The sequence below is a fragment of the Atractosteus spatula genome, chromosome 5, assembly GCF_055471065.1.
Source record: "Atractosteus spatula isolate fAtrSpa1 chromosome 5, fAtrSpa1.hap1, whole genome shotgun sequence".
Lineage (NCBI taxonomy): Eukaryota > Metazoa > Chordata > Actinopteri > Semionotiformes > Lepisosteidae > Atractosteus > Atractosteus spatula.
Window position 1 is genome coordinate 1625262 of NC_142710.1, and position 21255 is coordinate 1646516.

The 21255-nt window shown below is 47.6% G+C and overlaps 1 protein-coding gene and 14 non-coding genes across 15 annotated transcripts; 12 read left to right on the forward strand and 3 right to left on the reverse strand.

Moving 5' to 3' along the window:
* Positions 1-2775: 2775 nt before the first annotated feature.
* LOC148833278 (uncharacterized) lies at positions 2776-4745 on the forward strand. Its single transcript, XM_088917335.1, has one exon. It carries the CDS (start codon positions 2794-2796, stop codon positions 4180-4182), a length of 1389 nt encoding a protein of 462 aa, XP_088773461.1. The 5' UTR covers positions 2776-2793; the 3' UTR covers positions 4183-4745.
* Positions 4746-7818: 3073 nt separating this feature from the next.
* On the forward strand, positions 7819-7891 carry trnar-ccu (transfer RNA arginine (anticodon CCU)). Its single transcript has one exon. It is a non-coding gene; the product is annotated as a tRNA-Arg (tRNA).
* A 131-nt stretch (positions 7892-8022) lies between these two features.
* trnal-cag (transfer RNA leucine (anticodon CAG)) lies at positions 8023-8105 on the forward strand. The gene has a single exon. It is a non-coding gene; the product is annotated as a tRNA-Leu (tRNA).
* A 3243-nt stretch (positions 8106-11348) lies between these two features.
* On the forward strand, positions 11349-11422 carry trnai-aau (transfer RNA isoleucine (anticodon AAU)). Its single transcript has one exon. It is a non-coding gene; the product is annotated as a tRNA-Ile (tRNA).
* Positions 11423-11889: 467 nt separating this feature from the next.
* Positions 11890-11962, forward strand: trnar-ccu (transfer RNA arginine (anticodon CCU)). The gene has a single exon. It is a non-coding gene; the product is annotated as a tRNA-Arg (tRNA).
* A 131-nt stretch (positions 11963-12093) lies between these two features.
* trnal-cag (transfer RNA leucine (anticodon CAG)) lies at positions 12094-12176 on the forward strand. The gene has a single exon. It is a non-coding gene; the product is annotated as a tRNA-Leu (tRNA).
* Positions 12177-12357: 181 nt separating this feature from the next.
* Positions 12358-12429, reverse strand: trnad-guc (transfer RNA aspartic acid (anticodon GUC)). Its single transcript has one exon. It is a non-coding gene; the product is annotated as a tRNA-Asp (tRNA).
* Positions 12430-15419: 2990 nt separating this feature from the next.
* Positions 15420-15493, forward strand: trnai-aau (transfer RNA isoleucine (anticodon AAU)). Its single transcript has one exon. It is a non-coding gene; the product is annotated as a tRNA-Ile (tRNA).
* Positions 15494-15960: 467 nt separating this feature from the next.
* Positions 15961-16033, forward strand: trnar-ccu (transfer RNA arginine (anticodon CCU)). Its single transcript has one exon. It is a non-coding gene; the product is annotated as a tRNA-Arg (tRNA).
* A 131-nt stretch (positions 16034-16164) lies between these two features.
* Positions 16165-16247, forward strand: trnal-cag (transfer RNA leucine (anticodon CAG)). Its single transcript has one exon. It is a non-coding gene; the product is annotated as a tRNA-Leu (tRNA).
* Positions 16248-16428: 181 nt separating this feature from the next.
* trnad-guc (transfer RNA aspartic acid (anticodon GUC)) lies at positions 16429-16500 on the reverse strand. Its single transcript has one exon. It is a non-coding gene; the product is annotated as a tRNA-Asp (tRNA).
* Positions 16501-19490: 2990 nt separating this feature from the next.
* On the forward strand, positions 19491-19564 carry trnai-aau (transfer RNA isoleucine (anticodon AAU)). The gene has a single exon. It is a non-coding gene; the product is annotated as a tRNA-Ile (tRNA).
* Positions 19565-20031: 467 nt separating this feature from the next.
* On the forward strand, positions 20032-20104 carry trnar-ccu (transfer RNA arginine (anticodon CCU)). The gene has a single exon. It is a non-coding gene; the product is annotated as a tRNA-Arg (tRNA).
* Positions 20105-20235: 131 nt separating this feature from the next.
* Positions 20236-20318, forward strand: trnal-cag (transfer RNA leucine (anticodon CAG)). The gene has a single exon. It is a non-coding gene; the product is annotated as a tRNA-Leu (tRNA).
* A 181-nt stretch (positions 20319-20499) lies between these two features.
* On the reverse strand, positions 20500-20571 carry trnad-guc (transfer RNA aspartic acid (anticodon GUC)). Its single transcript has one exon. It is a non-coding gene; the product is annotated as a tRNA-Asp (tRNA).
* Positions 20572-21255: the final 684 nt, after the last annotated feature.

Consider the following 21255-nt stretch of genomic DNA (forward strand, 5'->3'; position numbering starts at 1 on the left):
TACAATTCTTGTGTTGCGGTACATGAATATAATTATATCGTTATTAATTTCTTTAGATACGCGATTCCATATTATATTCCCTTTTAATCAAATTCTAAAAGTATGCTTGTTGACTCCGGTATCACGTTAGTTAAAGACTTCGATGTTAAAAATGTTTAGGGAGAAATGGAATACTGATGTGTATTTTTTCTTTAAAGTACCGAGACCAGCCATATACTGTATGTTTATGTTCCAAAATTAATATCGTTTATGGCCTTCACATGCGTTACAGTATGCTCCTATTCTTTTTCTGCTCAGCTACTAAGATTTCCCTTCAGTGGTAAAATTCCATATAAATATTCAATACTAAAACAGGCACAGTAAAGACATTTAAATCTTTCTACGACCGACCAACGAGTGCCCCTGTCGGTCAACCAATCACGTACCGCGGTATTTTGCATGAACGCGCGCAAGGCTGTAGCCAATTACCTCCGGTACGTGTCTGTACCGCGCACTTTGCATGGCTGCATCTGTACTTCACTCACCTGGGATGAACATCTTACATTGTGGCTGAAGGGATGCTCCAGGAAAGCCTCATTTCGAATATTGTAGTGGCCTCTATTAATTAATAATATCACTTAGAGTACTTTAAAAATATATAAATGCAAGGAATTGTTATTAACAGTGCCAAAATAGCTGTTTTTGTTAGGAAAAACTCATACAAAATCTGTGTATAAGATTATGTCATATTTAATGTTTATTACAGAATTATTTATTGTATTTGATTTTTTACCTCTCTGGGCATCAATATACTTTACGCTGTGCAACAAACACTTGAGCTTTTTGATAGAATGTTATCACGTTTGAAAACCTGTAATTATGTGGTAGATGATTCGAAGGAGAAAGTTTATGATGAGAATCACTCTTGGCATTGCAGTAGTGAAAGCAGAGAAGTGTTCGTGATTCTGTCAGAGTCTCATATATTTTTTGTTTTCCCTGCTCAATCTCAGATTTGCAGGACATTTTCTTTGGTCTTTCACAGATAAACAAGGCTATTACATTAGAATAGTTTTAAGTCTTTCTTCAATTAAAAAAAAGGACTAAGTTTCATTTATTAAATACTCCATCCATCCATTTTCTGTCTGGTTGCTATCTGAGTCCCAGTAAGCAATGGGCTCAAGGTGGGGTACACCCTGGGCAGGATGGTGGTCTATCACAGGGCACACACTTGGAACACACACACACGTGCACACACACGCCCACACACACACACACCAGGGCCAATTTTTTCAGCAGCCAATGAACCTTCCAGTATGTCTTTGGGCTGGGGGAAATCGGGGGGACCCACATGAAGTCCATGCAAACACGGGATGAACACACTAGCACGAGTGTGAGAGTGCCAGTGTGTGCAGTGTTTGTGCAGTATATGAAGGTAAGTGTGCATGACAGTGTGTGCTGGCATATGTGAATCACGGTGTAGCCCCACCCCAAAACTCATGCGTGCCCAGTTCGACTAGAGCGTGACATTGTTAGGTGGTTCTGACCCAGTGGCTCAGACACAGGACACGGATAAAAAACATTTCAACTTATTATTCTGCAGTAAGTTGTTGTGTCTCATCATCTGAATTTGACCTACCAGTCTGTGGGGCTGTTCTCTATGTGGTTAATAAATAAAATAAAATCACCGAACGTGCTTCACTCACCTGGGATGAATGTCTTACACTGAGGCTAAAGGGATGCTTTAGTAAAGCCTCATTTTAATGTTGAACCTCGGACAACATTCGATGACAAAAATAGGGAAGAACAGAAATTCTGAAGGGGAGTTTTTCATGGAACTGTACATCGACACGTGCTTTGGATTCGGACTCTGAGCTTCTCTCAGTCCCGGAGTACTCGCGCCCTGAGCTTAGAAGAGCTACAGAGGACTCCGCTCACTGCTGCCCACGGCAGCCAGGGCTCAGCAACGCCACCAAGTAGCAGACATTAGTTGTACCAGAGTTCACACCTGAAGAAGGCTCCACGGCCGAAACGTTGTGTTCTCTTTCTTCTTTTTTTCAGCATGGAATAAACCTATTACTTGTTCCTTTGCAGCCTATGCATGCTGACGCAGCTACCCACCTGACATTAGGTGTGTTTGTCAGTCAACCAACACTTTCACTGGCAAAAATACGGTTGATAATTGGCCAAGAGGTCACAAGGGGGAGTGGGTCTCCACGCCCTGCAGGTCCGTGATTGGTTCAGTGAGTTCGGTTTATTTGTCATATGCACAAGTGCAAGGACATGCTTATTTGTATATGTGCTCCCATACAAAGATATTACAGGAATCCCCCAAACCACAAACAGAACAGCAACAGTAAACAACAAGTTAAAAAACATACAACTTAAAAAAGTCAGACTCACAGAAAAGCACTGTGAGAAAAAAAACACATCAGTGTGAGCCAGTGGTAGGAGTAAAGTTCAGTAATCTGACAGCTTGTGGGAGGGAACAGTCTGTAACAGGCCACCTAGTAAAGTAAAACTAACTGGCCACCTTGCCACAGTTCTTTTCCTTTTCATGTATTTTGTGTCTTTTTCTTTACTACTACAGTATATACAGCTTGCTTGTGCTTGGTAAAAACTTTATTATTACTATTATTATTAATAATTATTGGTACACTGGGTGATTACCACCTGAGGAAATGAAACCGAAAGTGTTGAGATTTTGCAGTAAGTTTCGGTTTCCTAAGGATGATATCAGCAGTACCTCTGGGTTTATATTGGCTGCAGTCCCCCGTGAGTCACACAGCTTCACTTCACTGTAGAAAGAGCAGAAGCATGAAGAGAGGAGGAAGACAGCAGCCAGGCGGAGTGAATGACATGGATCTGTCCAGGGAGCCGCAGGAGACTCGCACCCTGAGCTTAAAGCAACTGCATGGGTCTCTGCCCACTGCAGCCCACCCGGTGGTCCAGCAGTGCCCACTGCATGGCCAGCTCCTGCAGAGCTACTGCCTCACCGACAGGGCCTGCGTCTGCCAGACTTGCGCTGCCGGCGCCCTGCATCGCCACCATGAGGTCGTGAGCATCCAGGAAGCACAGACACGCCTGGGGCTGCTGCTCTCGGTACGGCGGAGTGACCTTGACCTTGACCACCGGGCAGGACTCTGCAGGGCACGGGCGGAGAGGGCGAGGGAGAGCAAGGAGGCCGTGATGGCTGCCAACCACCAGCTAAGAGAGAGCGCTACCACCCAGCTGGATGCAGCCATCGCAGCTCTGGGGCAGTACAAGGTTGAAGTGCTGGCCGCCATCGAGGAGGAGCACCGGAGGATGGAGGACAGGTTCCAGGAGAACCTGCAGACGCTAGCGAACCAGGAGGAAGTGGTCCAGACAGCCCAGCACTCGGTCGAGCAGGCGCTGGCCCAGACTGACCCCTTCCTCTTCGCCTGGGGGTTCTCCGCTGTGGAACGTGCGCTGAAGGAGGCCGAGGGGCTGAACCTCGGTCCCGCTGTAGAGCAGCCGCCCCAGCTGGACAGGGCTCGTCTGCGGAAGCTGCTGGACAGGAGGGGCGCCCGCATGCAGGAGCAGTGGACTCAGCTTCAGAGCTCCCTCATTTCTCTGGTGGATCCCCAATCTACCTGCAGGGCAGTGGTGGCAGCTGCGCCCCCAACACCCCCAACACCCCTCACTCCCCCCGCAACCCAGCACCTTGTTACTGAGCTAACCCTGCGTCAGACAATACCCCCTGGAGTATTTACCATCTCATGCGATTTGAAAAGCGCATCCCTTAATGTGAAGATCCACCGGGCCCAGACAGTCAACCGCCCCACGGTTCTGGCTGAGAAGTTCTATCCCGGGTCTGGTGAGATGCTGTGCTGGCAGGTGAAACTCCACGACGACTGTGACTGGACGGTCGGGGTGTGCTACTCCAACATCACAAAGGGATACGGGCTGCGGTACTCAAACTCACAGTACAAATGTGTGAGTCCAGCTGGGATTCAGCTCCTGAAGAAGGTCAATTACAGGCCAGCTGAGGAGGTCATAGAAGTGCGTCTGGACCAGACATCAGGCCAACTTTCCTTCTACACTGTGCACCAGTATTTCGGCACTCAATTCCTCGCAGAGCTAAAGATGTCAGACACACAGAAGCGGGCTCCTGTGATTCCTTACTTCACCCTGGAGAAGAGCGATGCCGATATTCTGAGTCCCTTCTGTGAACTGCAGTGGTGACCCCTTCAGCAGCCTGAGACACGGGGACCAGCTCTTACTCGCTCCAGGTGCTGCCCAGTGTGAAAGAGCAGGTCTGCCACTTCTTGTCTTCGCCTTCTGTATATTCAGTCTTCGGTTTTTGTAATCTGAACCCCCTGCCAGTCATTTGTGTATAGTTGTAATGTTAGATTGACAGCATTAACTCAATGGTGCTTTTTGTACTTTAACCCTATGAATATCATGTAACAGGAAGTATTGTTAGTAATGAGCTTTAATCATATCAATCTGATGCCATCGACTTGGCTCCTGCCTGAGAAAGCTTTGCCTATGAGTGAAAGTGTCTTTATCATTCAATCATATGGTGTTACGTAACTGTATTTTATATCATACTCTCAACCTCACTTTATTGATGAATGTTGTCGTTTACTAGCCTATCCTGACATTTATAGTAGTGACGTAGTTAATATATTTTATTATGTGTAGCCAAATATTTTCAATAAAGTATAAGAGATACAAACTGTCTATGAATATTAGTAACTGAGTTTGATGTTGTATCTCTGAATTTCAAACTTACATGCCTCTTGTTTGTTCAATAAAGCACTGAGGCCCATGTGATTTTTGAATGGAGTCTGGCTGGCTGCTAAATTGTGTTAGAAACACACAGGGAGGACAATACACCATATACAACTGCGCTGCATAGATTAAGAGTCTGAGCTTTTTCACAAGCTAGGCTCCTAGCTTGGGCAGTTTTTCTCAGTGTCATCTTTAGCTTTTTGTTTAAAAAAATGTGAAATGCCAGCAATGACGTCTGCAGTCTCTCTACAATGGTCAAGTAAGGTCTCCTACCTTTCCTGACAGCACAGCCCAGTGCCAGCTCACTCAGAGGCAGGGCAAGAAGACTTTATTGGCCATATACAATTTTTTGCATTAGGAATTTGTCTTTTTCACATGCTCATGGATAAGGCACTGCCCTCCTAAGCCTGGGATTGTGGGTTCGAGTCCCATCTGTGGCGTCTTGTTTTAAGAGCTCTGTGATGAGTGAACAACTCCTCCGTTTTCCTTTAAGAGCTGTTCCGTGCCTCTATAGCAATCTGCAGTTCACGCAGGATCAGAAAAAAAAAAAATATTTTTTTAGAGTTCACCGATCAGATGTCTTATAAAAACCAAAACATTTGCGACAGATTTGAATGCCGGAGTCTCACTGTATTTCTAATACCAGTGTGATACTTGAGGAAGGTAGTGGGGTCACGGTGACTCATTGGCCGAGTAGTCTAAGGTGCTGTGTCCAGCTTAAAGTTTCCCCTAGAGGCGTGAGTTTGAATCCGACTCCTGCGAAGGAGCTTTTGTCATGCTGTCTTGTAAGACTGCAAATGAAAAAAATCACTAAAGTACGTGGGAAATGTTTTCACATCTCGCATTTCGCATGTCAAACGTTAATGACCTGCTGCATTCTTTTAAAATCTCAAAAATAAAACTGGAATAACCGAGTCCGTAGATGTTAGTGCGTGAGAAGGAGCAGTACCGGTACCACGGCTGGAAACAGGTTTTACAGGCATTTCTGAAAATAATCAAAATCAAAGCCGAAGCCTGAAATAATCAAGAGAGAACGCTGTGTCAGTTACAAATCGGTTTGAATCCCACTCCTGAAACAGAGCTTTTCTCAGGTTGTCTCGTAAGACTACAAATGAACGAATCACCAAAGTACGTGGCAATTTTTTTTTTACAATATGCTTGGATTTGGATCTGCCTGTGTGACTCACCAATACTTTTTCTCTTTGTTGCTGCTCCGAGTCCATCTTTGAAATCCCACCTCGCACAAGTCCTTCTGGGTTGAGACGGTGACGTGTATTTCTGTGTCAGTGGATTCACGCACAGAGGTCTTTTCAAGGAAACAAAGGGACAGTGGCGTAGGGTCAGTGAGGCTGTCTGTAGGAGTGTGGGTATGAAGTGGGAAACTGCTTGCAGTACTGAGTGGGCACCCTCGCAAGCTCACCAGATAACAGGCGTGGTGTTGTTTGTGGTACTGTGTGATACTCATTGTTTTTTTCTGAAACAACAATCGAAAAATTGAACGTAAAATGTTGTCTGGAATAGTTTCAATTATGTGTCTTAATTATTAGTAATAAATAGAAATTATTTTTTGATTATTGGAGTTCGTGAGAGCAGTGACGGTACCCGGTAGGAGGGGAGGAAGTGGCACACAGTGATGACGAGAAAGAGTCAATAGTCAGGGTGGCCGAGCAGTCTAAGGTGCTGCGTTCAGGTTGCAGTCTCCCCTGGAGGTGTGGGTTTGAATCCCACTCCTGGCACAGAGATCTTCAATTGTTGCCATGTCAGAGCACATCTGGTTGACAGGTCTTCTCTCTTGCGGGATGACTGGACTTGTCCTCAGAGAGATGCTCCTGCCTGCGTCCGCTCTACAGCAAGAGCGGAAACAACAGAGACAGACTACAAACAGAAATTAATTACTTCACCATGGTGTATGTTTTATTACTCACTGAAAGTTTATGACTTTACACATCTGTGTCATTTTGATTTCTTCACGTGTCGTCCTTTCATAACGACGTGTAATTGTGTGTCTTTCAAGGAGGAAAGCCGAATGAGAAGAATTAAGACACAGATTGATCCCCTGCCAGCTAAAAAGCTACACTACACGCGCAGAGCAGCCTGACTGAAAGAGAAATATTAATTGGATTTATGGTAAACATAACCAGAGGGTCGTAGTCAGCAGGAGTCGAACCTGCACGGGGAGACAACGGCCTCTGAATCATGGGACGGTACTGTCTACTCTATTCATGTTCATACACTCAAACCGAGGAAGAGACCTCTCTCATCGAGGCGCCTTGTGCCGAAAGTGCCTTGTCTCTCAGATATTGTCTTTCCCTACAAAGCCACACCTAACTTCCGTTTTCGTTTGACTGAGTATCCTCGTGTTCTGAACCGGCTTCTGGGGAAATACGGTTCAGCAGGACAGATAGTTTGTGTCACTCGAGACCGTGTCAGATTATCGAGTTACTTCCCCGTCTCCACACAAGCTGAGCCAATCAGCATTTAAAGTTCTTCAGTAATAATCTGCTGAGGCCTCATTAGCTGCTCAATGGAGGCTCTAACGAAGGGGCCAGTTAGCTCAGTTGGTTAGAGTGTGGTGCTAATAACGCCAAGGTTGTGGGTTTGATCCCCGTACGGGCCACGGAGCTCCCTTTTCCTTTTCCCAAAACCGTTTGATCTTTATTTCCACGGTGAAATGTATTATGCTACGTACAGCTGATAAACGAGAGCCGTGTCGGACTCACACACACGTTCTGGCGGAGAGGGGTCTGTTCAAAGATTTAAAAGCGAGGAAAGGTGGCGCGATTTCCACAAGCGATGAGCTCACTGAAAAGAATGAAGCTCACAGGAGGAGTGAAACCCTGTTCTGTAACTTAGCTGCTGGGAATGACAGTGTGGGGGCAGTCTTTCCAACTGTCAAAAAATGCATCGCACTCTCCTTAACTTTCTCCCCAAAGACGGCTCGCTTCTCTTATGGAGAATAATGTAGGAACTGTGCTCTGCTGCCCTCTAGTGGAACTGACAGTGATTGCGGTCTTTAACACCCGGGACATACCCGCCTCTCCAGTCCCCGCGCAGAACACAAAAGAGCAAAAGCCTTCTTGCTGAGCCCCAGTGGCCTAATGGATAAGGCACTGGCCTCCTAAGCCAGGGATTGTGGGTTCGAGTCCCATTTGGGGTGGTCACTTTTTTTCTGTTTCATTGACGTGACGAATAAAAAAATGTTACACTTCATTTTTCTTCTTCCACAAACGAAACCCGCAGTAAACAGGAGCGCGGTGCCTTCAGATCACAGATGTGGTGAAGCAGCACGTCAGGATGGCCGAGCGGTCTAAGGCGCTGCGTTCAGGTCGCAGTCTCCCCTGGAGGCGTGGGTTCGAATCCCACTTCTGACAGTGTCTCCTTTTCCTGATGATTTGTTAACAGTGCAAATGAAAAGAACACAGTAACGGAATATGTTCCTAGACAAACATATTTTCGAAACGCTTTTAATAGGTGACGGGCTGAACGTGTGGAAGAGGAAAAGGAAAATGATGTAAGTTTTCTCCCTCTGAGAATGGGAGGAAAACTATGTACCTCCCCGTCGGGGAATCGAACCCCGGTCTTCCGCGTGACAGGCGGGGATACTCACCACTATACTAACGAGGAGAGGATACTTGCTGTCCGTCGTGAGCTTCGTTTACTGTTTACTTGCTGTCAGGAGACACTTCCTCTTACGGCTACTACTGCTGCGGGTTGCGGCTTGTATTGTCTTTCCCTTTAGAAGTACGTTTAGAAAACGTGTTTCCACCTGCGCCGTCGTCAGTCCTCTGGTATCGTCACAGCTCCTCCTCGGGCAATGCGAACTCCTATAGAGTCGGTTCTCTCGGCTTTATTCGGTTTCTGAAGGCTGGGAAAGCGCTCTCATAGGGCACAAGGCACAAGCAATACGCCTTGTTACCGGCTTTCGGCTGCGAAATGACGTTCAGAAACGCGGGAGAATTTATTTAAACGGCACCGGGTCCGAACGATTTAGTGATTTGGAACAAGGGAAAGAGCACTTTTGCCTATTTTTTTGCAAAGGTGTAGACGACACACATTGTTAAATCTGGTCTACCAGTATCCTGATCAAGTAAGGTCAGTTCTAGGGACATTATTTGTTGACTTTTCCTCTGCTTTTAATGCAATACAACAATGGTTGCTTGCACAGATACTCTCAGACAACTTCAGGCTAAACAGTAACGTGATAAGATGGGTCCTTAACCTTTTAACAAACAGGACTCAACAGGTCAGATTGGGGAACTGGTTATCTGGGCTGTATTTTGTCCCCCTCACTGTCCATTTCGCACACTGATGGTTGTAAAAGCAAACACACAAACAGACATTTCATTATGCTTGCCTATGACACAGCCCTGGTCAGCCTGATAAGGGACACAGAAAACCATCATGGACCAATTGTAAATGAGGTTACTAAACAGTGGGATGAGTGCTCTGTGCAGTTAAATGTTTTAAAAACAATTAAGCTGTTCAAGGATTTTAGGAAAAAATGCAACATCCCTCCAACCTAGTGTAATTAATGGTCAAACTGTAGGAATTGTCAATGATTACAAGTACTTGGACTGGTCATACCCAAAACTCTGAGTTGGGACAAATTCTGAGACATCATTTATAAAAACAACAGAGGCTCTTTTTTCGAAGGAAACTAAGCTAGTTCAAGGTAGATAGAACCATCCTAAGGCCTTTCTCCTGAAAGAATTCACTGAAAGTGTTTAACATACTGTCTCACTTTGCTGGGTTGGTAAGATAAGTACCATTGATAGTAATAGGCTGAGTAAATTAGTCAAAATAAACAGCAAATTGATTGGGGACAAACAAATCACCTTAAATATCGACTATAAGCAGAGGGAGTCAAGGTTAGCAAGGTGTGTGATGGATTGTGTCTCTCACCCCCTCTGCTGCCAGTTCACACTCCTCCCATCTTGGAGACGCCTCTGTGCCTACAGGTGTCGTACTAATAGACACAGGAAATCTTTCATCCCCACTGCGAGATCTCTTTCAAACAATGTGTCATAACTAACTTCTCACTTATCTTGCTGTAACACTGTAGCATTATCACCAATGGCTACTCAGCTAAGGTGCAATCTTTTCTTCCTCTAGAAGAACGGAGAACTGCATTATTTATTTTCTCTCGAGCCGTACCGCTTACATTACCGTGTGAGCAACAAGCTCTTCCCTAAGACCTCGTTACTTGTGTTGCATGAGTGAAGGAACTTGGCTCTGAGCGACCACACGCCGGCTCTCTACCTCCACAACACATCGAACCTCTAACCAGGGAAAAGGCAGGCCTAAAGACCCACAATGTTACTTTCGGCAAACTCTGCCAGCCTGCGGAAAACACCCAGCTCCTGGAGCTGGATTCCCAGAGTCAGCGCGCTGTGCCTTTACTGAGGGTGGCTTGTCGGGTTCACAGTCAGCGGCCCACAGTGCCTTAGAGCAACACAGAGCACCACAGAGCAGACACCTGTCCGCTGACCTGGAGTCTTGAACATCCGTGTCCACTCCTGATCTATGTCCATCTGGCCCTGAAACAGATCCCAAGGCAAGGGAGAGTCTTACTGAGGTGTTATTGCACAGGGGGTCTGTATCTTCATCCTTCAGCACTTTTCAGGGCTGGATACCATCTGGCCCTGTCAGCGTTTCGAGCCCAAATACCATCAGACACGGGTTCTGGGTGCAGATATGATCGGGCCCTGTCAGCTCCTCTGGGGTCCAGATACCGTGCACAGATGCAATCGGGTCCAGCTGAGATACGGCTCTCAGTTCTGCCTCCTCAGCGAGAGGGAAGATGCCAGTCTGCTGGGGGGAGTGGCTACCAGTGCTGGTGGATCTGTATAAAGCTCAGGGTCTCCAGATACCTGCAGTGCAGTGAGAGCAGCAGTCAGTCCTCTGTGTCCAGGGTCCAGCAGTAGTCAGGGAAGCTCAATCTGCGGTGTTGAGTGTCCAGTGAGAAGCTTGGGAAGGTCAGTCCTCTGTGTCCTGTGAGGGGTCAGCAAGATGAAGACACTAGTCCTGCAGCTGCTGTTTTGGATCCTGATCCTGGACATGTGTGAAGGTAAGGAGTGACCAAGCTCATGGCTCACTTCTCCTGCAATGATCTCGCATGTTCACAGGCAGCAGGCTCTGGCTGGTTTAAAGCTGAGTTCCTAATTTATACCTTTTCCACATGAAAGGGTCAATTGAAAAAGCCAAGAGGCTGAGTAAGACTCCTAGACAGCAGGTTTCTGTTATCCGGCTTTGTGCGCCCCCTGGGGGAAAGGGCTGCAGCTCATGACTTCTCTCCCCATCAAACAGTCTGAAACCAGCGCGAGCGGCGAAGCGGACGCTGGTGAGCTCCATGTCAGAGCAGCGACACAGCAGGTTCGATCGCCTGAAACAGGGCTGTAGATCAGACCGACTGGGACCTAGCTGGAAATCTGTCGGTCTCACCGAGAGGCGCCCTGACCGTGTTTGAGCAAGCACTGGGAGTACTGGGATGAGGGTGGGGTGTGGAAACGCTTGTGGAGGCGTGACTAAGGTGCACTACAAAGGGTATAAAGGGCTGTGGCAACGATTATAGAACGTGAATTTTACCATCAATCCGTTAGATTCTCAGCATCTGGGGCCGGTTAGCTCAGTTGGTTAGAGCGTGGTGCTAATAACGCCAAGGTCGCGGGTTCGATCCCCGTACGGGCCACGGAGCTCCCTTTTCTTTTTCCCAAAACCGTTTGATCTTTATTTCCACGGTGAAATGTATTATGCTACGTACAGCTGATAAACGAGAGCCGTGTCGGACTCACACACACGTTCTGGCGGAGAGGGGTCTGTTCAAAGATTTAAAAGCGAGGAAAGGTGGTGGGATTTCCACAAGCGATGAGCTCACTGAAAAGAATGAAGCTCACAGGAGGAGTGAAACCCTGTTCTGTAACTTAGCTGCTGGGAATGACAGTGTGGGGGCAGTCTTTCCAACTGTCAAAAAATGCATCGCACTCTCCTTAACTTTCTCCCCAAAGACGGCTCGCTTCTCTTATGGAGAATAATGTAGGAACTGTGCTCTGCTGCCCTCTAGTGGAACTGACAGTGATTGCGGTCTTTAACACCCGGGACATACCCGCCTCTCCAGTCCCCGCGCAGAACACAAAAGAGCAAAAGCCTTCTTGCCGAGCCCCAGTGGCCTAATGGATAAGGCACTGGCCTCCTAAGCCAGGGATTGTGGGTTCGAGTCCCATTTGGGGTGGTCACTTTTTTTCTGTTTCATTGACGTGACGAATAAAAAAATGTTACACTTCATTTTTCTTCTTCCACAAACGAAACCCGCAGTAAACAGGAGCGCGGTGCCTTCAGATCACAGATGTGGTGACGCAGCACGTCAGGATGGCCGAGCGGTCTAAGGCGCTGCGTTCAGGTCGCAGTCTCCCCTGGAGGCGTGGGTTCGAATCCCACTTCTGACAGTGTCTCCTTTTCCTGATGATTTGTTAACAGTGCAAATGAAAAGAACACAGTAACGGAATATGTTCCTAGACAAACATATTTTCGAAACGCTTTTAATAGGTGACGGGCTGCCCGTGTGGAAGAGGAAAAGGAAAATGATGTAAGTTTTCTCCCTCTGAGAATGGGAGGAAAACTATGTACCTCCCCGTCGGGGAATCGAACCCCGGTCTCCCGCGTGACAGGCGGGGATACTCACCACTATACTAACGAGGAGAGGATACGTGCTATCCGTCGTGAGCTTCGTTTACTGTTTACTTGCTGTCAGGAGACACTTTCTCTTACGGCTACTACTGCTGCGGGTTGCGGCTTGTATTGTCTTTCCCTTTAGAAGTACGTTTAGAAAACGTGTTTCCACCTGCGCCGTCGTCAGTCCTCTGGTATCGTCACAGCTCCTCCTCGGGCAATGCGAACTCCTATAGAGTCGGTTCTCTCGGCTTTATTCGGTTTCTGAAGGCTGGGAAAGCGCTCTCATAGGGCACAAGGCACAAGCAATACGCCTTGTTACCGGCTTTCGGCTGCGAAATGACGTTCAGAAACGCGGGAGAATTTATTTAAACGGCACCGGGTCCGAACGATTTAGTGATTTGGAACAAGGGAAAGAGCACTTTTGCCTATTTTTTTGCAAAGGTGTAGACGACACACATTGTTAAATCTGGTCTACCAGTATCCTGATCAAGTAAGGTCAGTTCTAGGGACATTATTTGTTGACTTTTCCTCTGCTTTTAATGCAATACAACAATGGTTGCTTGCACAGATACTCTCAGACAACTTCAGGCTAAACAGTAACGTGATAAGATGGGTCCTTAACCTTTTAACAAACAGGACTCAACAGGTCAGATTGGGGAACTGGTTATCTGGGCTGTATTTTGTCCCCCTCACTGTCCATTTCGCACACTGATGGTTGTAAAAGCAAACACACAAACAGACATTTCATTACGCTTGCCTATGACACAGCCCTGGTCAGCCTGATAAGGGACACAGAAAACCATCATGGACCAATTGTAAATGAGGTTACTAAACAGTGGGATGAGTGCTCTGTGCAGTTAAATGTTTTAAAAACAATTAAGCTGTTCAAGGATTTTAGGAAAAAATGCAACATCCCTCCAACCTAGTGTAATTAATGGTCAAACTGTAGGAATTGTCAATGATTACATGTACTTGGACTGGTCATACCCAAAACTCTGAGTTGGGACAAATTCTGAGACATCATTTATAAAAACAACAGAGGCTCTTTTTTCGAAGGAAACTAAGCTAGTTCAAGGTAGATAGAACCATCCTAAGGCCTTTCTCCTGAAAGAATTCACTGAAAGTGTTTAACATACTGTCTCACTTTGCTGGGTTGGTAAGATAAGTACCATTGATAGTAATAGGCTGAGTAAATTAGTCAAAATAAACAGCAAATTGATTGGGGACAAACAAATCACCTTAAATATCGACTATAAGCAGAGGGAGTCAAGGTTAGCAAGGTGTGTGATGGATTGTGTCTCTCACCCCCTCTGCTGCCAGTTCACACTCCTCCCATCGTGGAGACGCCTCTGTGCCTACAGGTGTCGTACTAATAGACACAGGAAATCTTTCATCCCCACTGCGAGATCTCTTTCAAACAATGTGTCATAACTAACTTCTCACTTATCTTGCTGTAACACTGTAGCATTATCACCAATGGCTACTCAGCTAAGGTGCAATCTTTTCTTCCTCTAGAAGAACGGAGAACTGCATTATTTATTTTCTCTCGAGCCGTACCGCTTACATTACCGTGTGAGCAACAAGCTCTTCCCTAAGACCTCGTTACTTGTGTTGCATGAGTGAAGGAACTTGGCTCTGAGCGACCACACGCCGGCTCTCTACCTCCACAACACATCGAACCTCTAACCAGGGAAAAGGCAGGCCTAAAGACCCACAATGTTACTTTTGGCAAACTCTGCCAGCCTGCGGAAAACACCCAGCTCCTGGAGCTGGATTCCCAGAGTCAGCGCGCTGTGCCTTTACTGAGGGTGGCTTGTCGGGTTCACAGTCAGCGGCCCACAGTGCCTTAGAGCAACACAGAGCACCACAGAGCAGACACCTGTCCGCTGACCTGGAGTCTTGAACATCCGTGTCCACTCCTGATCTATGTCCATCTGGCCCTGAAACAGATCCCAAGGCAAGGGAGAGTCTTACTGAGGTGTTATTGCACAGGGGGTCTGTATCTTCATCCTTCAGCACTTTTCAGGGCTGGATACCATCTGGCCCTGTCAGCGTTTCGAGCCCAAATACCATCAGACACGGGTTCTGGGTGCAGATATGATCGGGCCCTGTCAGCTCCTCTGGGGTCCAGATACCGTGCACAGATGCAATCGGGTCCAGCTGAGATACGGCTCTCAGTTCTGCCTCCTCAGCGAGAGGGAAGATGCCAGTCTGCTGGGGGGAGTGGCTACCAGTGCTGGTGGATCTGTATAAAGCTCAGGGTCTCCAGATACCTGCAGTGCAGTGAGAGCAGCAGTCAGTCCTCTGTGTCCAGGGTCCAGCAGTAGTCAGGGAAGCTCAATCTGCGGTGTTGAGTGTCCAGTGAGAAGCTTGGGAAGGTCAGTCCTCTGTGTCCTGTGAGGGGTCAGCAAGATGAAGACACTAGTCCTGCAGCTGCTGTTTTGGATCCTGATCCTGGACATGTGTGAAGGTAAGGAGTGACCAAGCTCATGGCTCACTTCTCCTGCAATGACCTCGCATGTTCACAGGCAGCAGGCTCTGGCTGGTTTAAAGCTGAGTTCCTAATTTATACCTTTTCCACATGAAAGGGTCAATTGAAAAAGCCAAGAGGCTGAGTAAGACTCCTAGACAGCAGGTTTCTGTTATCCGGCTTTGTGCGCCTCCTGGGGGAAAGGGCTGCAGCTCATGACTTCTCTCCCCATCAAACAGTCTGAAACCAGCGCGAGCGGCGAAGTGGACGCTGGTGAGCTCCATGTCAGAGCAGCGACACAGCAGGTTCGATCGCCTGAAACAGGGCTGTAGATCAGACCGACTGGGACCTAGCTGGAAATCTGTCGGTCTCACCGAGAGGCGCCCTGACCGTGTTTGAGCAAGCACTGGGAGTACTGGGATGAGGGTGGGGTGTGGAAACGCTTGTGGAGGCGTGACTAAGGTGCACTACAAAGGGTATAAAGGGCTGTGGCAACGATTATAGAACGTGAATTTTACCATCAATCCGTTAGCTTTTCACCATCCGGGGCCGGTTAGCTCAGTTGGTTAGAGCGTGGTGCTAATAACGCCAAGGTCGCGGGTTCGATCCCCGTACGGGCCACGGAGCTCCCTTTTCTTTTTCCCAAAACCGTTTGATCTTTATTTCCACGGTGAAATGTATTATGCTACGTACAGCTGATAAACGAGAGCCGTGTCGGACTCACACACACGTTCTGGCGGAGAGGGGTCTGTTCAAAGATTTAAAAGCGAGGAAAGGTGGTGGGATTTCCACAAGCGATGAGCTCACTGAAAAGAATGAAGCTCACAGGAGGAGTGAAACCCTGTTCTGTAACTTAGCTGCTGGGAATGACAGTGTGGGGGCAGTCTTTCCAACTGTCAAAAAATGCATCGCACTCTCCTTAACTTTCTCCCCAAAGACGGCTCGCTTCTCTTATGGAGAATAATGTAGGAACTGTGCTCTGCTGCCCTCTAGTGGAACTGACAGTGATTGCGGTCTTTAACACCCGGGACATACCCGCCTCTCCAGTCCCCGCGCAGAACACAAAAGAGCAAAAGCCTTCTTGCCGAGCCCCAGTGGCCTAATGGATAAGGCACTGGCCTCCTAAGCCAGGGATTGTGGGTTCGAGTCCCATTTGGGGTGGTCCCTTTTTTTCTGTTTCATTGACGTGACGAATAAAAAAATGTTACACTTCATTTTTCTTCTTCCACAAACGAAACCCGCAGTAAACAGGAGCGCGGTGCCTTCAGATCACAGATGTGGTGAAGCAGCACGTCAGGATGGCCGAGCGGTCTAAGGCGCTGCGTTCAGGTCGCAGTCTCCCCTGGAGGCGTGGGTACGAATCCCACTTCTGACAGTGTCTCCTTTTCCTGATGATTTGTTACGAGTGCAAATGAAAAGAACACAGTAACGGAATATGTTCCTAGACAAACATATTTTCGAAACGCTTTTAATAGGTGACGGGCTGCCCGTGTGGAAGAGGAAAAGGAAAATGATGTAAGTTTTCTCCCTCTGAGAATGGGAGGAAAACTATGTATCTCCCCGTCAGGGAATCGAACCCCGGTCTCCCGCGTGACAGGCGGGGATACTCACCACTATACTAACGAGGAGAGGATACTTGCTATCCGTCGTGAGCTTCGTTTACTGTTTACTTGCTGTCAGGAGACACTTCCTCTTACGGCTACTACTGCTGCGGGTTGCGGCTTGTATTGTCTTTCCCTTTAGAAGTACGTTTAGAAAACGTGTTTCCACCTGCGCCGTCGTCAGTCCTCTGGTATCGTCACAGCTCCTCCTCAGGCAATGCGAACTCCTATAGAGTCGGTTCTCTCGGCTTTATTCGGTTTCTGAAGGCTGGGAAAGCGCTCTCATAGGGCACAAGGCACAAGCAATACGCCTTGTTACCGGCTTTCGGCTGCGAAATGACGTTCAGAAACGCGGGAGAATTTATTTAAACGGCACCGGGTCCGAACGATTTAGTGATTTGGAACAAGGGAAAGAGCACTTTTGCCTATTTTTTTGCAAAGGTGTAGACGACACACATTGTTAAATCTGGTCTACCAGTATCCTGATCAAGTAAGGTCAGTTCTAGGGACATTATTTGTTGACTTTTCCTCTGCTTTTAATGCAATACAACAATGGTTGCTTGCACAGATACTCTCAGACAACTTCAGGCTAAACAGTAACGTGATAAGATGGGTCCTTAACCTTTTAACAAACAGGACTCAACAGGTCAGATTGGGGAACTGGTTATCTGGGCTGTATTTTGTCCCCCTCACTGTCCATTTCGCACACTGATGGTTGTAAAAGCAAACACACAAACAGACATTTCATTACGCTTGCCTATGACACAGCCCTGGTCAGCCTGATAAGGGACACAGAAAACCATCATGGACCAATTGTAAATGAGGTTACTAAACAGTGGGATGAGTGCTCTGTGCAGTTAAATGTTTTAAAAACAATTAAGCTGTTCAAGGATTTTAGGAAAAAATGCAACATCCCTCCAACCTAGTGTAATTAATGGTCAAACTGTAGGAATTGTCAATGATTACAAGTACTTGGACTGGTCATACCCAAAACTCTGAGTTGGGACAAATTCTGAGACATCATTTATAAAAACAACAGAGGCTCTTTTTTCGAAGGAAACTAAGCTAGTTCAAGGTAGATAGAACCATCCTAAGGCCTTTCTCCTGAAAGAATTCACTGAAAGTGTTTAACATACTGTCTCACTTTGCTGGGTTGGTAAGATAAGTACCATTGATAGTAATAGGCTGAGTAAATTAGTCAAAATAAACAGCAAATTGATTGGGGACAAACAAATCACCTTAAAAATCGACTATAAGCAGAGGGAGTCAAGGTTAGCAAGGTGTGTGATGGATTGTGTCTCTCACCCCCTCTGCTGCCAGTTCACACTCCTCCCATCTTGGAGACACCTCTGTGCCTACAGGTGTCGTACTAATAGACACAGGAAATCTTTCATCCCCACTGCGAGATCTCTTTCAAACAATGTGTCATAACTAACTTCTCACTTATCTTGCTGTAACACTGTAGCATTATCACCAATGGCTACTCAGCTAAGGTGCAATCTTTTCTTCCTCTAGAAGAACGGAGAACTGCATTATTTATTTTCTCTCGAGCCGTACCGCTTACATTACTGTGTGAGCAACAAGCTCTTCCCTAAGACCTCGTTACTTGTGTTGCATGAGTGAAGGAACTTGGCTCTGAGCGACCACACGCCGGCTCTCTACCTCCACAACACATCGAACCTCTAACCAGGGAAAAGGCAGGCCTAAAGACCCACAATGTTACTTTCGGCAAACTCTGCCAGCCTGCGGAAAACACCCAGCTCCTGGAGCTGGATTCCCAGAGTCAGCGCGCTGTGCCTTTACTGAGGGTGGCTTGTCGGGTTCACAGTCAGCGGCCCACAGTGCCTTAGAGCAACACAGAGCACCACAGAGCAGACACCTGTCCGCTGACCTGGAGTCTTGAACATCCGTGTCCACTCCTGATCTATGTCCATCTGGCCCTGAAACAGATCCCAAGGCAAGGGAGAGTCTTACTGAGGTGTTATTGCACAGGGGGTCTGTATCTTCATCCTTCAGCACTTTTCAGGGCTGGATACCATCTGGCCCTGTCAGCGTTTCGAGCCCAAATACCATCAGACACGGGTTCTGGGTGCAGATATGATCGGGCCCTGTCAGCTCCTCTGGGGTCCAGATACCGTGCACAGATGCAATCGGGTCCAGCTGAGATACGGCTCTCAGTTCTGCCTCCTCAGCGAGAGGGAAGATGCCAGTCTGCTGGGGGGAGTGGCTACCAGTGCTGGTGGATCTGTATAAAGCTCAGGGTCTCCAGATACCTGCAGTGCAGTGAGAGCAGCAGTCAGTCCTCTGTGTCCAGGGTCCAGCAGTAGTCAGGGAAGCTCAATCTGCGGTGTTGAGTGTCCAGTGAGAAGCTGGGGAAGGTCAGTCCTCTGTGTCCTGTGAGGGGTCAGCAAGATGAAGACACTAGTCCTGCAGCTGCTGTTTTGGATCCTGATCCTGGACACGTGTGAAGGTAAGGAGTGACCAAGCTCATGGCTCACTTCTCCTGCAATGATCTCGCATGTTCACAGGCAGCAGGCTCTGGCTGGTTTAAAGCTGAGTTCCTAATTTATACCTTTTCCACATGAAAGGGTCAATTGAAAAAGCCAAGAGGCTGAGTAAGACTCCTAGACAGCAGGTTTCTGTTATCCGGCTTTGTGCGCCCCCTGGGGGAAAGGGCTGCAGCTCATGACTTCTCTCCCCATCAAACAGTCTGAAACCAGCGCGAGCGGTGAAGCGGACGCTGGTGAGCTCCATGTCAGAGCAGCGACACAGCAGGTTCGATCGCCTGAAACAGGGCTGTAGATCAGACCGACTGGGACCTAGCTGGAAATCTGTCGGTCTCACCGAGAGGCGCCCTGACCGTGTTTGAGCAAGCACTGGGAGTACTGGGATGAGGGTGGGGTGTGGAAACGCTTGTGGAGGCGTGACTAAGGTGCACTACAAAGGGTATAAAGGGCTGTGGCAACGATTATAGAACGTGAATTTTACCATCAATCCGTTAGCTTGTCAGCATCCAGGGCCGGTTAGCTCAGTTGGTTAGAGCGTGGTGCTAATAACGCCAAGGTCGCGGGTTCGATCCCCGTACGGGCCACGGTGCTCCCTTTTCTTTTTCCCAAAACCGTTTGATCTTTATTTCCACGGTGAAATGTATTATGCTACGTACAGCTGATAAACGAGAGCCGTGTCGGACTCACACACACGTTCTGGCGGAGAGGGGTCTGTTCAAAGATTTAAAAGCGAGGAAAGGTGGTGGGATTTCCACAAGCGATGAGCTCACTGAAAAGAATGAAGCTCACAGGAGGAGTGAAACCCTGTTCTGTAACTTAGCTGCTGGGAATGACAGTGTGGGGGCAGTCTTTCCAACTGTCAAAAAATGCATCGCACTCTCCTTAACTTTCTCCCCAAAGACGGCTCGCTTCTCTTATGGAGAATAATGTAGGAACTGTGCTCTGCTGCCCTCTAGTGGAACTGACAGTGATTGCGGTCTTTAACACCCGGGACATACCCGCCTCTCCAGTCCCCGCGCAGAACACAAAAGAGCAAAAGCCTTCTTGCCGAGCCCCAGTGGCCTAATGGATAAGGCACTGGCCTCCTAAGCCAGGGATTGTGGGTTCGAGTCCCATTTGGGGTGGTCACTTTTTTTCTGTTTCATTGACGTGACGAATAAAAAAATGTTACACTTCATTTTTCTTCTTCCACAAACGAAACCCGCAGTAAACAGGAGCGCGGTGCCTTCAGATCACAGATGTGGTGAAGCAGCACGTCAGGATGGCCGAGCGGTCTAAGGCGCTGCGCTCAGGTCGCAGTCTCCCCTGGAGGCGTGGGTTCGAATCCCACTTCTGACAGTGTCTCCTTTTCCTGATGATTTGTTACGAGTCCAAATGAAAAGAACACAGTAACGGAATATGTTCCTAGACAAACATATTTTCGAAACGCTTTTAATAGGTGACGGGCTGCCCGTGTGGAAGAGGAAAAGGAAAATGATGTAAGTTTTCTCCCTCTGAGAATGGGAGGAAAACTATGTACCTCCCCGTCGGGGAATCGAACCCCGGTCTCCCGCGTGACAGGCGGGGATACTCACCACTATACTAACGAGGAGAGGATACTTACTGTCCGTCGTGAGCTTCGTTTACTGTTTACTTGCTGTCAGGAGACACTTCCTCTTACGGCTACTACTGCTGCGGGTTGCGGCTTGTATTGTCTTTCCCTTTAGAAGTACGTTTAGAAAACGTGTTTCCACCTGCGCCGTCGTCAGTCCTCTGGTATCGTCACAGCTCCTCCTCGGGCAATGCGAACTCCTATAGAGTCGGTTCTCTCGGCTTTATTCGGTTTCTGAAGGCTGGGAAAGCGCTCTCATAGGGCACAAGGCACAAGCAATACGCCTTGTTACCGGCTTTCGGCTGCGAAATGACGTTCAGAAACGCGGGAGAATTTATTTAAACGGCACCGGGTCCGAACGATTTAGTGATTTGGAACAAGGGAAAGAGCACTTTTGCCTATTTTTTTGCAAAGGTGTAGACGACACACATTGTTAAATCTGGTCTACCAGTATCCTGATCAAGTAAGGTCAGTTCTAGGGACATTATTTGTTGACTTTTCCTCTGCTTTTAATGCAATACAACAATGGTTGCTTGCACAGATACTCTCAGACAACTTCAGGCTAAACAGTAACGTGATAAGATGGGTCCTTAACCTTTTAACAAACAGGACTCAACAGGTCAGATTGGGGAACTGGTTATCTGGGCTGTATTTTGTCCCCCTCACTGTCCATTTCGCACACTG